The 14464-nt window shown below is 41.3% G+C and overlaps 1 protein-coding gene across 5 annotated transcripts in view; it reads left to right on the plus strand.

The window, feature by feature from the left end:
* Positions 1–14464, plus strand: part of LTBP1 (latent transforming growth factor beta binding protein 1) — a 466869-nt gene that overhangs the window by 328294 nt on the left and 124111 nt on the right. For all 5 annotated transcript variants that reach the window (XM_077486428.1, XM_077486427.1, XM_077486431.1 and 2 more), the window contains one exon: positions 9055–9177. In XM_077486428.1, the coding sequence (XP_077342554.1) occupies positions 9055–9177 (123 nt within the window). The remainder of the gene's footprint in view (positions 1–9054; positions 9178–14464) is intronic.

Raw genomic sequence — 14464 nt, forward strand, 5'->3', positions numbered from 1 at the left:
AGATCCCCTGCTGAACAAAACTGGATCTGGCCCATGTTGAAAGGGGCCTAATTAGTTCTAAGCTCCCTTATAATTGGTTCTTAATAGCATCTCATCCAAGTTTTGTTTAGGGAAGCTATCGCTCACAAAATAAGAACTTTCTGCCTTAGACTTTTGCAAACTGTAAAGCAGTGAGGTCCCTACTTCCTATACCCCCTATAAACATCTTTGTCATTTCAATTTCTTCTATTGACTGAATCTTACCATTCTAATGCCATGTGGCCTACAGAAAGCACTGTTATAGGTGGATGATTCTTTTCGTCATTTCACTAGCAGATAGAGTGTTAGAACCCCTAAAATGATAGACAATAGGAACTTGTAGAGCAGAGTCAGAAGGGATCAGAAGCAAAATAAGGCTTTCCTATTTATACTCTAAATCCCCTTTAAGAAAATATCTGACATCCAATAATATATCTGTCTAATACAGATATAATACAGATTGGAATTTAGTCAATTATCATGTCAATCATCGATTGGTTATCATTAGTGAAGCCATCTCCTTAAAAAATTCTACTTTTATAAAAAAAATAAAAAATTTGCAGTCAAACTGTCAAAAATTTATATTTTCTTACTTACTGAGGCCGGGTACACTGGTACGACACGACAGTTGTGCGACTGTGGATCCGACTTTGCCCTGCTATTTCATGTCTTACTTCCTTCGACTTCAAAGAACGGGATTTGTCTTTAATCCCGACAAATACCAGGCCCTTTGAGTCTGGTATGAATCTTGAGGAGGAACCCCTTGCCAAAATAATAGAAAACAAAAATGGCATAGGGTCCGCCCTCAATACAGACCATTCGGTCTGGTATGGATTTTAAGGGGAACCCCAACGCCAAATAATGGTCTGGGGGGCCCCACGCAGTTTATTTATTTTTTTAATTTTAGTGTGGGGTTTCCCCTTAAGATCCATACCAGACCCAAAGGGTCCAGTATGGAATTGGGGGGGGGGGACTCTTCTTTTTTTTTTTTTTTTTTTTGGTGTGGGGTTCCCCTTCAAGTTCCTCAGAGCACAAATCGCATGCCAAAGTCGGATCAGTTAGGATGAGGATCCGACTTTGATTCAACTTCAACGATATTCAATGGGCTGAAGTAGTCTCAGGGGTGGGGCCTCTGGATGACATCACCTGGTGACCCCGTCCTATGCCAATATAAGTAGTGGCACACCGTGCACCCAGCATTAGAGCGGGAGAGATCGCTGAGTCAACATCGGAAGAAGAACAGAGGGAGAAGACAACGGAGAAGAGCCGGCAAAAGAGTGAGAAGATAACAGAGAAGACCCAGCAGATGCAGAAGACAGTGGACAGAGGGAGATGAACCGGAGAGGGCTAGAAGACCCAGAGAGGGGAGAAAAACCGGCAAAGGTAGAAGACATCAGCGGTGGAGGCAGAAGAGCCGGAAAGGGCAAAAGAGATTGGAAGAGAGGCCAGAGCTGCCTTAATAAATTACTTTAAAAACGTGTACTACAGTACGTTTTGTTTTTTACACTTTTTTTAGATGAATGGGTAGGGGAGCAATGTACCCAATACTCATTCACATAGGGTGGGGGGGGGGGCGGGATCTGGGGGCCCCCTTGTTAAAGGGGGCTTCCAGATTCTGATAAGCCCCCCGCCCATAGACCCTGACAACCAACGGCCAGGGTTGATGGGAAGAGGCTCTTGTTCCCATCAACATGGGGGCAATGTGCTCGCTCGTCCCCGCCCCCTTTCCTGACCTGCCGGGCTGCGTGCTCGGATAAGGGTCTGGTATGGATTTTCCGGGGGCCCCATGGGGGCATGGGGGTTCCCCTTAAAATCCATGCCAGACCGAAGAGCCTGGTCTGCTCTTGGAGGGGAACCCATGCCGTTTTTTGTTTTTTTTACATTTGGCAGGGAGTTCCCCTTCGAGATCCTCAGAGCACAAGTCGCATGCCGAAGTCGGATCAGTTAAGACCACAATTCGACTTCAGTGATATTGAATGGGCTGAAGTAGGATCAAAGTTGGACCAAAGTAGTGCAGGCAGCATTTTCAAAGTCGGACCAACTTGTGTCAGACCAGTTAAGGTGGATCTCATAGGTAAACATTGCTTTTCACACGTCATGAGCTCCAGGGTGAACCCAGCCTGAACCTCTTCATAGCTAATTGGATACTGTTGATATTTATTTTCTTCTGACGAATTTGAGATTACTCAGATGATGCTAATAAAGGCAAATCCTACCATTTATGTGTCATTTTGATAAAAGGAATGCTTAGGCAAACAACAGTTTCTTTAGAACAGAGAAAGATAGGACTTTGTAAGTTTGAAAAAACTCTTGCAATGCAAGGTTTTTTTTTTTCTCTAGAAAACGTTAAAGTATTGACACATTTCAGCTATTTTCAAATCCTCTTGTATCTCCATTTTCCTCTAGGGGTGCTACACCTTGTATTGTATGTATATACAGTACTTATTAACAAACTAGATGTTTAATAATAACTGGACATACACACTGGGCCTGATTTATCCAAGCCTAGTAGGAAAATAAACCTGCCCAAACTCCCTCCCTATATTTATCTCTCCTGCTGCCTGTGCTGATGGACCCTTCTCTGCTGAAGAAAAGTCTTCCTCTGAGATCTTCAGAGAAAGTGACAATAACTGAACCCTTCTGCGTATAGTTGTTTCTCCTGCCAACCTCCATGCTACTATAGGACACAGTAGTGAAATAGAGGTTGGCAGGGGAAATGACTGAAAACAAGATCCCAGAACTTAACTGGTTGTACGATGATTTTTTGTGCATGTGTTGCAGTACTAAATTGCAGTGTGCACTGCACTTCCAAATAATGCTGATTGTGTGCCTTTTGTTCTGATAAGGTGCATTGTGGAAGACATGTTTAAAAAAAAAATCTGAAAATTAAAAAAAAATATCACATGCATCACAATTGCTCATTATGAAATTATGAAACTGGCAAACACTAATCAAAGCCACAGGTCAGAAGACCCATATGCTATGCATTTGAAGCAAAAAACCTGAACATACAGGTATTTGTTAATGGAACCTTTGTGCCAAGCAGCAGGGTTGGAAATTGTGTATGTGCACTTGGCAAACATATTTTAACATGCACACCATCTTACTCCCATTATAGCATTTTTACTTTTAGTGCTCTTTTACAGTAACCTTTACAGATAACCTTCTGCACTACATGTGGTCATAGCAGCCCTGATCTTCCTCTTCCCTATTTGTGCCCCTAGCTCCTCCCCACTGCCAAGTGCACCCCATCGCAAGCGCTTACTATGGGGGCACATGTGCAGGCTCGATCCCGTGTGTCCATTGACACACGGATCGTGGCTCAGCACCACGCTCCACTCTCTGCTCACTGGTTGTGATTGATAGCAGCAGCAGCCAATGGTTCCCGCATCTGCCTCTCTGTCCAGAGAGGAGAGAAAGCCAAGAAAGCCGCTGCTCTTAAGCACAGCGCTGGATTGTGATTGGGGTTAGGTATGTATAAGTTGGCCCCGGGGGGCGGCATACTGAAGGTTTTTTATCTTTATCTTTTAAGCTGTAGCTTGTGCATGCCTATCTGTCCACATCATGGGTTGAGGGCAAATGGTGTGAGGATACAATTTGGTAGTCCTTTCACAAACATGCAGAACCTGTATCCAATTAGCTATGAAGTTATATATGCTATATATGTGTATATATATATATATATATATATATATATATATATATATTCACAATAAAATTAGCACACTTATAAACATATGTTTTACCGTAAAGAGTTTTTGCAGATTCCAATTCCCCTAAAACATATATACAGTATAGCCTTATTCTTTGTGAGTTATTTATCATTTACATGATGTAATATTGCAGCTCATTACCAGCATATTTTGCTATCGTATGTGAGTCATTCCAGCCAAAGTTTCATCTTTCATAAATACACTGCTGAGCTAATCCAGGAATTTCCCCCTTTTTCAACTTGATCACTTTGACCCTGCATGTCTGAGGCCCACAGATGTCTCCAGGAGCGTAAATTTGGCAGCCACTTTCAAATCTTTGCTTGTTCAGTCAGGACATAGATCACCTTTTTTTTTTACTCAAGCTGTGCCAAACTGCATGGCTAAAGGCATGCTTGGCTTGGTTAGTGTTTTCATTTACTGCCCATGTGAATAAGGGCTCATGTCAAGATTAATTTGTCTGCATACTGTGACAGCCAAGTTTTTACATTTCAACAGTATTAGTAAATAATACAATGGAGTTAACATACATGTTATTCCTTTAGTAAATCAACCTGTGTATGTGTATCTGAAACCTGATTTGCTATTTTGTAGTTTGCAAAGCACCCATTTTCTTCCTTGTCCATTGAGGGACACAGAAAGTGTTTAACCTTCTGCTCATATGGCTGTCTACAAGTAGATTGGACATGGGCAAACAAAAAGCTGTAGGCCAGCCCAGGATAACCCACTTAAACGTAACACTTACCCTGTCTCTGAAGACTCACTCAGTGAGTAAGTCAGTTGGAATATGCACAGAGAGCTACTTTAGTTATTAGAGTCACTTGGCGCCTTTATAGCCAGTTCCCATTGGTTCTGCTGCAATAGGGTTTAAATCTGTGGGATCAAGTACTGACATCATCCACTGAGTTTAGTGTCGCATGCACGTTCAATGCTCTATGTCCCACCATGCAGCACCAAAAAAGTATCTTCACACGGCTACGCCAGCTTCCATAGGGTTTCTGGAAACTTTAATCTTTTAACTGTTCCTGCTGCCTACCTACAGTAAATGTGTTCACCTCCAGCTATCTGACCCTCATCTGCTATCAGCCATCTTATTGTCATGAGTATTTGAGGCCTTTCCTCCTAGCCTGAATCTATACATTGCTTTACAGCCACATGGTCGCAACATGTCTGATTCTGAGTCCCACTCTACTGGGTCCCCTCAGCTCACATTCTACTAATAGTTCTGGGGTTGCTTGCAATGCGCCTTCTGATAGTGCTGATGTCTGCATCCTGGAATTTTGTTCTCTATTCCAGTCCTTATTGGCTCGATTAGATGTGGCTGGACCCTCTCCCCTCTCAACTGTGATTTTTACCATGATCATACAAGATTTTGTGACCCAAATTACAAAGTTGTTAGCTGCCTCTGATCGCAGAGGCCATAAGTGTGTTTACTTTCTCTTTTCTGAAGATTTTATATTGATTTGTATATAGTCTTAGTGGCTTCTGAGCCATTGGCTGCAGAGAGTGTGATTTTGAGTTGCTTCTGGGCTTGAATTATGGCCTTTGCCCTGAGGAGTCGCAGTGTACTGATATCACTCCCAAATAAAATGAAATAATTTCAGCTCTTACTGATGCAATACACACCACTCTAAAACTAAAGGATCATTGTGTTGCTTCTCCTGGTGCTTTTTCAAATCTTGGGTCATTTAAAATTTGTAAGGCCTTAAACACTTACACTTTGCACCCGCTTTTCCAACTATTTCTCTATGAAGAGTGGAAGCATTCTGACAAGCTCTTTTTAGGTACCATAGTTTGTCGCCATTTCACAAGCATGCACAATTTAAAATCTTGATGTTTGGTATTTGTTTACTTGAGGCAGCATCATCTTTTATATTTTACCCAAAAATTGGGTATGACAGTATGTTTATGTGCACTAAAATTCTTTTGTACAATTGTATTTTTTCCTGGAAATTTGCATTTGAAAAATGGCTGCGCAAATATTGTGTGACATAGAAAAAATGTAACAGCCACCATTTCTTTCTCCAGGGCCTCAGCTTTCAGAAAATATATACTGTTTGGGGGTTCTAAGTAATTCTCTACCAAAAATGCTGATTTTAACATATTAACGTTAACATCTGAAAAATGTTAAAATTGACCTGGATAGCAAGTGGTTAGGGACTCGACCGATAGGCAGTTTGAAGCACTTTCTAAAGCTTCATTCTTACTTCGTTCCTCCCCTTCATTGGATTACAGCTTTGACCCTACTTTGTCAAACCATTTCTGGTTGGTCAAAAGGCCTTAAATGAAATAGAACTCCTGCCAATACTGATTCCTCAGTGACTGATTCCACCAGGTGGAAAGTTTGCTGGAAACCTCCTGTCTCATTTCCTGCATGCGTCTCAGTTTCTATAGGTAGGACACTTTGGGTAAAGTACTGGACCGTGGAACCAGCTCTTGACAACATCATCGGGGATGCTACTGGTGGCAAGAGCACCCAACTTCCTCAACAGAAGAAGCCTAAGGAACAAACTTCAAAGTCTCCTATTCTCCTTATCTTTTAAGAAACATCCCCTTAATTTTTCCAATGCCTCAAGCCCCAAAGCAGGGCTCCCTGTCTTCCCTTGAGGTCTGGCACTTAAGGTCTGCCAAATTTCAGACAAGTCTTCCTGTAAATGAAGGTGGGCCCACACTTTCCAGAGTAGGGAGATGATTGTTAACAGGTGCTTAGCATGTGGCGCAAACTCTTCAGTATTGGGGTTGGTATCCCAGGTTTATAAAGCAAAGCTTCTCTCCCTGCCCCCTCTTCGGTTTCTAACCTCCAATCTTCCTGTGTCACTGCAAAAATGAGCAGATCTCCATACATCCCACTCTGTTAATTCAGTGGTAGAGTGTTTCCAGGGATTTTACTCAAACCTGTTTACTGTTCCCTGTCCCCAAGACCAAGAGGGGTATTCACCCATTTCTGGATCTGAAACCTTTGGATGTCTTGATTCAAGTTTGAAAATTCTGCAGGGAATATACCAAACCTGTCATTGCTTCCCTTCACCAGGAAGACTTTCTGACTGTGGACATACTTACATGTCTCTATTTTTTAGGGCATCAGCTATTCCTCCCCTTTGCTGTGGGGCCCCTACACTACAAGTTTGTAGTCTACCCATCCCGCCTCTTGTCTGCACCTTGGGTGTTCAGTAAAGGGATGGCCGCTATGCTAGCCCTGGTCCATTCTCTTGGGATCACCATTTTGGATACTTAGATGATGCCCTGTTAAGTGACGCAGGCTCTTTCATACAATGTGAAATTGCCTGTTCAGAAGTTACAGTGATTCCAATGGATGCTGAGTCCTCAGAGTTCGTTGTTGGAAATTACCAAGAGCCGTACAATTATCTGCTTCTGCATGCCTTAGGTCTGATGATAGTCTCTTTTGAGGCCGTCTCATTTGCCCAAATTTACTTCAGGCATCTAGAATGCAACATTCTGATATGATGGGACAAGTCAAGCCAGTGTCTAGACAGACAGATTCATCTATCAGCATGGATCGGGCTGTCCCTGGCCTGGTTGCTCAGTAATCCTTCTTTAGAATCCAGAGAGTCCTTCTTGTTGTTTAGAGGATCCTCACAATAGACACCAGTCTATCAGATTGGGAAGGCACCCCGAGCACCTCGTCTGTGCAGGGGAATTGGTCATTGGTGGGATCTCCTCTCCAAATCAACATTCTGAAACTTCAGAGCAATTTGATTGTCTCTACAGCAATGGACTATTCTACTGGGGGTCATCGATAAGTCTTGCTGCAGTAAATGTAGATTGTATCCTGTCCTGTGTACTTTCCAGGTTTAGACAATTGGCAGACAGGCTTCCTCAACTGGCAATACCCGGACCTAGGGGTGCCATGTAGTTGTTCCAGGATCAGTGTGGAGGATGCCAGATGTGAACCTGCTGGTTTCCAGGTTCAAGAACAAACTGGACAAGTTTGTCTCCAGGTACAAGGATCCTCTAGAGGAGGCAATGAATGCTTTTGTGGCTGCTTGGATTAGTAGACCTTCATTGGTTTTCTGCAAACATTGAAATAGTACTGTTAATCATTTATAATAAGTAAGGGTCCCTACACTAAACCTTGGGGTACATCACTAATAACCTTTAGACCATTAATCAGTAAACACTCTGAATATGTTTTTTAGCCATTTTTCTATCCATTTACAAACTGAAACTTCTAAGCTGGTAGACTTTAACTTGCACATTCGCCATGTGTGAGAAACTGTCAAATGTGTTTGCGAAATCTATGTATACTATATCCACAGCCACTCAATTGTCTACGTTTTTGCTTAAAAAGAAATCAGATTTATTTGACAACTTCAATCTTTTGTAAATTCATACTTTCTTTTGCATTTATTAAAATATTTTTTTCCAGCAAAAATTCTTCTATCCAGTCTTTTATTAAACTCTCCAGTTAAACTAACCAGTATGTAGTTACTTGGTAAAGACTTTGATCCCCTTTTAAATATAGGCACCAATCTAGTGGTACCACGACTGTTATTAAAGAGTCTCCAAACAAATTAGAAACAATGGCTTTGCAAAACACAGAGCTCAACTCTTTGATGATGCATGGGTGTAAGCCATCTGGGGCAAGTGCTTAATTTACCTTTATTTTATATATAATTGTAGATAGATAGATATTGGTAGTAAATTTGTAAGCTTAGGCAAAAGAGGGTAAATTGGCTATGCACAGAAAGAAAAATACGGATCGATAATGTTTGCATGCCAGACTCGACCTAAACAACAAACAAAATGGTCATATAAACCCAGTCAGCATCATTCTCAATTCTGGAATTCAGGAGATAACTCTGCTATTCCAAGATAAGAAAAATGCTCACTATATACGTACATTTCTATTATAAACAAATTAGACCATACCCAAGGAAGCAGTTAGGAAAGTGCCCATTTCTCAAGATGTAAGTGTGACGTCAATACTGCAATGTTCTGTGGTTTCCAGCCACTCATAACCACCCCAATTCATATCATTCATTGGAAGTAATAGACATGCCTACCAAGTTGTTCTTTCATTCTTTTCACACATTTCAGCGCATTTTTTTAATTTATGTAATATTTTTAGAAAGAGTTGTTAGTTGACCAAGGCAAAGACATTTTTTTTCATCATTATGACGTTAGATTACAAATATGTTTTTTTTTTGTTTATTTTTAGTAACATAGTGCTTGTCTATATTTATATCTATTGATCAGTAATTATGTTGTTGTTCCATTGCCTTTTTTTTATAATGATCAGGTTTGTTTAACAAGTTCAGTGTTGATTTATTATACATTCAGTATCACCTCTTTTTTTAAATTACAGATATTAATGAATGCTACATGCAGGGTATTTGTCCAAATGGGGACTGTTTAAATTCTCCGGGAAGCTATAGGTGCACCTGCAAACAAGGGTTTGTTCCAGATCCTACATATTCATCTTGCATTGGTAAGTAAGAACATTAATTCATCCCACTTTTTTACCTTCTACTGAACCTTATCTACTCACTAGTAAAACGCTGAAAGACATCCTATTTTCTTTCTTTCTGCTCCTTCCATTGCTGAGCATTTTAGCACTGAGTACTAAATAAAACGTAGACATGATAGACTATAAATGTTCTTGCGTATGTACCACAAGGAAGTGAAACATCTTTTTACTAGTCATACGTAAAGGAACACAGAACACAGAATAGAACACAGAATTTAGTATTTAGGTACCTCGGATTATGCTTCTACCTTCAGTAGATTGGACATTTGCAAACACAGCTGTAAGGACAAACTGGTATTACCCACCTACTACCAGCATTCTTTTTTTTCCAGTGTCCTAGGAGAAAGGACAGCTTCTCTCTTTTGTAGGAAAAACAAACCTTTTCCACGATATTTAAAGACTTTTTTATAGCAAGATTCTTCCATTGTTGCAGAGTCTCTGGGCTTATTTTGTAGCTTCCCAGATTGGCTGATTCACTGCATAATCTTGAAAGACATACCAGGACTCTGCTGTAAGAACTGGAATGTGCTATCTTTGCACTAGACTCTGCATTAGGTGCACTCTTAGCCCTTGTACACACGGTCCGAGATTCAGACGGAATGTGTCCTATCGGACCGTTTTGTCGGATATTCCGACTGTGTGTGGTCTGCATCGGACTATTTTCGTCGGAATATCCGATGGACCAACTTTTCCAACTTGCCGGTAAAATTTTCCAACAAAATGCTCCGATCGGACATACTCCGATCATGTGTAGCCTACTCCGACGGACAAAGTGCCACGCATGCTCAGATCAAATTCCTAGACCAAAGCTATTGGCTACTAGCCTGAACGTAGTCCCGTCGTAAGGAAAATAGGTCATCATGTTATGTACAATCAGATTTTCCGACAACTTTGTCCGACCGTGTGTATGCAACATCACTTCCGGACCTCTTCCGGAATTACTACGGATTTGGTTGTCGGAATCTCCGACCGTGTGTACAAGGGCTAAGACACACCTGGTATAACATCTCTGTTAGGTGCAACATGCTTTACAAGTCCAAGGCTGTGGACTTGAAACTACCTGCATCAGCCACACCTAAATTTACTGGTCTTTTAACTTTCTCTAAAAAGTGCTCAACATGTTAAGACTGACTTAAACTCTGGTGGGTGTTACTTCCTCTTTATTTCCCTGCAAAGGTAAAGCATAATGGGCTACTATGCATCTTCACCCCTCTTCCTTCCGGGGCCGCAAACTCCAGCTCTCACGATATGCCCTTTCTAAAGTGCGCATGCTCCGTAGACATCAGTGCACATGCCGTAGTCATCAGCGCTGGCTTTTTGGTAAATATTTCAAGCAGCTGCAGGTAAGCCTTAATATAGGCTTCCCTGTAGGTAAAAGTGTATGTACAGGGTGTACAACCACTGTATGTGCATTGCAATCTGTCTTGTGTAGTGATTACCCTACCCCGGAAAAAGTCTTTGCTACTCAAAAACATTTTGCCCAACAATACTCTGTGGAGGAGTGGTTCCAAAAAAAAGTGGTGGCAAACAGTAATAAACATAATTGCACTCTGCCTACTTAAAAAAATTATAAAAATAAATAAAACAAAATAAATAATGAAGATTCTGCCTTCGATCTTAAACAACAAACACAAATTAAATATTAAGGAAGCACATCGTATGCTTTCCTCTAACATAAACTTTCCACTTACTTCCTGCTAATTATAATAATGTTATTGTGTTCTTGATCTTAGCATCATATTGAAAATATTGCCCTCCTGAACTTTATTCACTCCCTTCAAATGTGTAAAGCTTTTAGTCCTGTTCCCTGATCCCTCAGACCTTTCATCTGGACTCCTTCTATCTTATCAATATCTTTTTTTAAGCAAGGTCTCCAGAACTGGACACTGCATTCTAAATGATGTTTGACTAAAGATCTGTATAGGAGAATCCGGACCTCTTTCCTCCTGCTGATTATCCCTCTAGTGATGCATCCTAGATGTATTTTTGCTTTTCCCACTGCATAGCCATATTGTTTTCTCTGAAATAAGGGTTTCTTTTTCCCTAGGAATTTTTTTTTTACATTTAGAAACATTGAACTGAAGGTTCAACTGCTTTGACCAATCTTAATGCAGTGCCAAATGTTGTTCCATGTTGCAGACACCTCAAGGGATATCAACCATTTGGGGGAGATTCACTAAAACTAGTGCACACGGAATCTGGTGCAGCTGTGCATAGTAACCAATCATCTTCTAACTTCAGCTTGTTCAGTTAAGCTTTAAAATGGTTGTTAAGCCACTGTAATATAATCTTCTTATTCCCTCTGTAGCATAAGAACGTGTGTCCCTGTGCTTGTGTAATATAAAAAATTCTGCAGATCTGTAACGATATAAGCTCCTCTCCGGGTGCACAACTGATTGCCCTCCTTTCTTCTGTCTCGGCTCACAGCTGCAGTGGGTGGGGCCGAGCCGCCCCGCTGACGTCAGTGGGGAGGAGGGGGAAAGAGAGCCGACAATCAGCTGGGCGCTGAGAGACGTTTATACAGCTACAGATCGGCTGAGTTTTTACATTACACAGGCACAGGGACAGATGTTCTAATGATACAGAGGAGATAAAAAGATTTATGATAGATAATAGAGGAGCAGGGGGAGCGGGCCCAAGTACGAGCAGGGAGGGGAGGGGGTGGAGGACAGAAAACACAGACACAGGGATAGCTGCAGTCGGGGAAGCTGCGGCTGATGGAATCATGCAAACAGACTATGATGTCAGGGGGGAGGGTATTGCCAGGCAGGATCAGCCAGGTTTTTTAGGTTATACAGCCAAATGACACAGCACAAGCACTGTGCTGTATGACATGCTTTAAGATAACAGGATCGGGGTTTTTTCTTTTTTTTGGGTCAACATAGGCTTTAACAAAAAAACTTGCTGATTGGTTACTATGCACAAGTTGCACCAGATTCTGTACACCCCCGTAACAACCCACTTGCTATGAAGGAAAACATGTGTGCTTGCTCCTGAGCTGGGCTGCATGCTTCCATAAACACCCACACAGTGCAGCTTGGCACCCTCTCTCTGCTATCAGGATTTGATTGACATCAGATGGAGCCAATGGCTCTTGATGCTGCCTCTGTGTCCTGTGAATTCAGGGATAGAGGAAAGAACCATTGCAGGTGGGTACAGCGCTGGATTAAGTGAAAATCGGGTAGGTATTTAAAGAGATGGGAGGGTGCTACTACTGGGACATTTTTTACCTTAATGCAGGGAATGCATTAGGGTAAAACATGTTATGACTTTAGAACCAGTTTAAGCTCACTGGCCTGTTATTGCCAGCTTCTACCGTACTGCCCTTCTTGTTGATAGGTATATCAGCTGTCTAACAGTTATGGAGAACTTCTGGTAAAAAACTTTAATTAAAAAGATTAGTTAATGGTCCAACAACTATATCTCAAAGTTCTCTGGGATGAATACCATCAGGGCCCATTGCTTTAACCTCCTTAGCGGTATTCCCGAGTGTAGCTCGGGGTGAAATTTCAGTACCAAAAGCGGTAACCCTGAGCCACACTCAGGATCGGATTGCAGGATCCAGGTACAGTTACTTACCTTATCCCCAGGATCCTGCAATGTCCTCCTGCTGTGTGTGAGAGCTCCACTTGATTTATCACACCCCCCGGGCTCCGTTCCCTGCCAGCGTTGCGATGCACGGGGACAGAGCACAGCGCCAAATTCAAAAAGTTAAAAACACACAATACATACAGTACACTGTAATCTTACAGATTACATTACTGTATCAAATTATTTCACATCCCTTTTGTCCCTAGTGGTTTGTCCAGTGTCCTGCATGCAGTTTTATATTATAAATACTGTTCTTTCTGTCTAGAAACTGGAGATTAGACAAGCTAGAAAACAGCGATAATAAATTAGAATCACTTGCAGAATTGAGCGATAGTGATTTGTGGGGAAATCCATCATCAAACACTGAAAGTAATGACAGCGACAATTCTGCAGCTGAGCAAATTTGTGTTTTTGATTTGATTACATTATATAATACATTTTATCATTATTATATTATTATTTATTATAATTATTTATAGTTAGTTATTATATTATAATTTATGATTTTGTGTTTCAAAATTTATCATAACCAGGATGTCTACTAGACTCTTGTTTGGACAGATTTAAGTGTGTTAAATAGTTACATAGTTAGTGAGGTTGAATAAAGACACCAGTCCGCCCAGTTCAACCTGAGTGAGCGTCTACAATTGTCCCTATCCCTGTACATTGCACACTCACATTGGTCCCTACCCTCAAGGAGCCCACAATCCAAGGTCCCCATTCATATACTAGGGCCAATTTTTTATTTTTTTTGGACAGAAGCCAAGATGTACCATGCTGATGGACTCATACCCCAAAAAGATTGGGTGCTGTAATAAAATCAAATGTTACTTCAACAACGTATTAGTTCAAGGGTGTGCACAATTATGCAACCCCTGAAAAAACAATTCCACACAATAAGTCACATCCCACACAATAATCCCCCTCCACCAAATGATTTCGACCAGTGCACAAAGTGAGGTCTATAAAGACATGGGTGAGTAAGTTTTGGGTGGAGGAACTTGACAGAAGCCAATTAACCTACCTGCATGTCTTTGGAGCATGGGAGGAAACTGGAGCACCTGGAGGAAACCGCAGGCACAGGGAGAACATGCAAACTCCAGGCAGGCAGTGTTGTGGTCGGGATTCAAACCAGCGACCCTTCTTACTGCTAGGTGAGAGTGCTAACCACTACACCACTGTGCCACCGTTATTCCTAAGAATTACAGGCCTACAATATAAAACGGCAAATTTTCATGCAAAACATTGTACCGCTTTGAGCATCAAAAATCTGAAATAATCATGCCGTCAGGGAGGTTAATAAGCTTTAACCAAACCAGTTAACCTGCTACCTCTGTCTCTAGAAATCCTGAAAATGTGCCATCGTTACAAGAACCAATATGACGCCCCAACTTTTCATTTATTTCTGAAGAAAAGTAATTGTTTAAATGGTTTGTTACATTCAGGTATCCCTCAACATGTGTTATGTCCAGTTTTAGCTTTAGTGATCCTATCATATTTTTCCTTCTAGGATAAATAGATAAAATATGTACACTGCGCTACCTGTAATTAGTGTGATACACACTCTATCAGATAGAGATCAAAAAGCACGACTATTGAAATCTCTGAATTCCAGTTAATGTCAGGCATGTTGAAGTCACCCACAATTAAAACCTCT

The sequence above is a fragment of the Lithobates pipiens genome, unplaced genomic scaffold (genome assembly GCF_037356315.1).
Source record: "Lithobates pipiens isolate NorthernLeopardFrog02 unplaced genomic scaffold, aLitPip1_a1.2 Scaffold_18, whole genome shotgun sequence".
Taxonomy (NCBI): domain Eukaryota; kingdom Metazoa; phylum Chordata; class Amphibia; order Anura; family Ranidae; genus Lithobates; species Lithobates pipiens.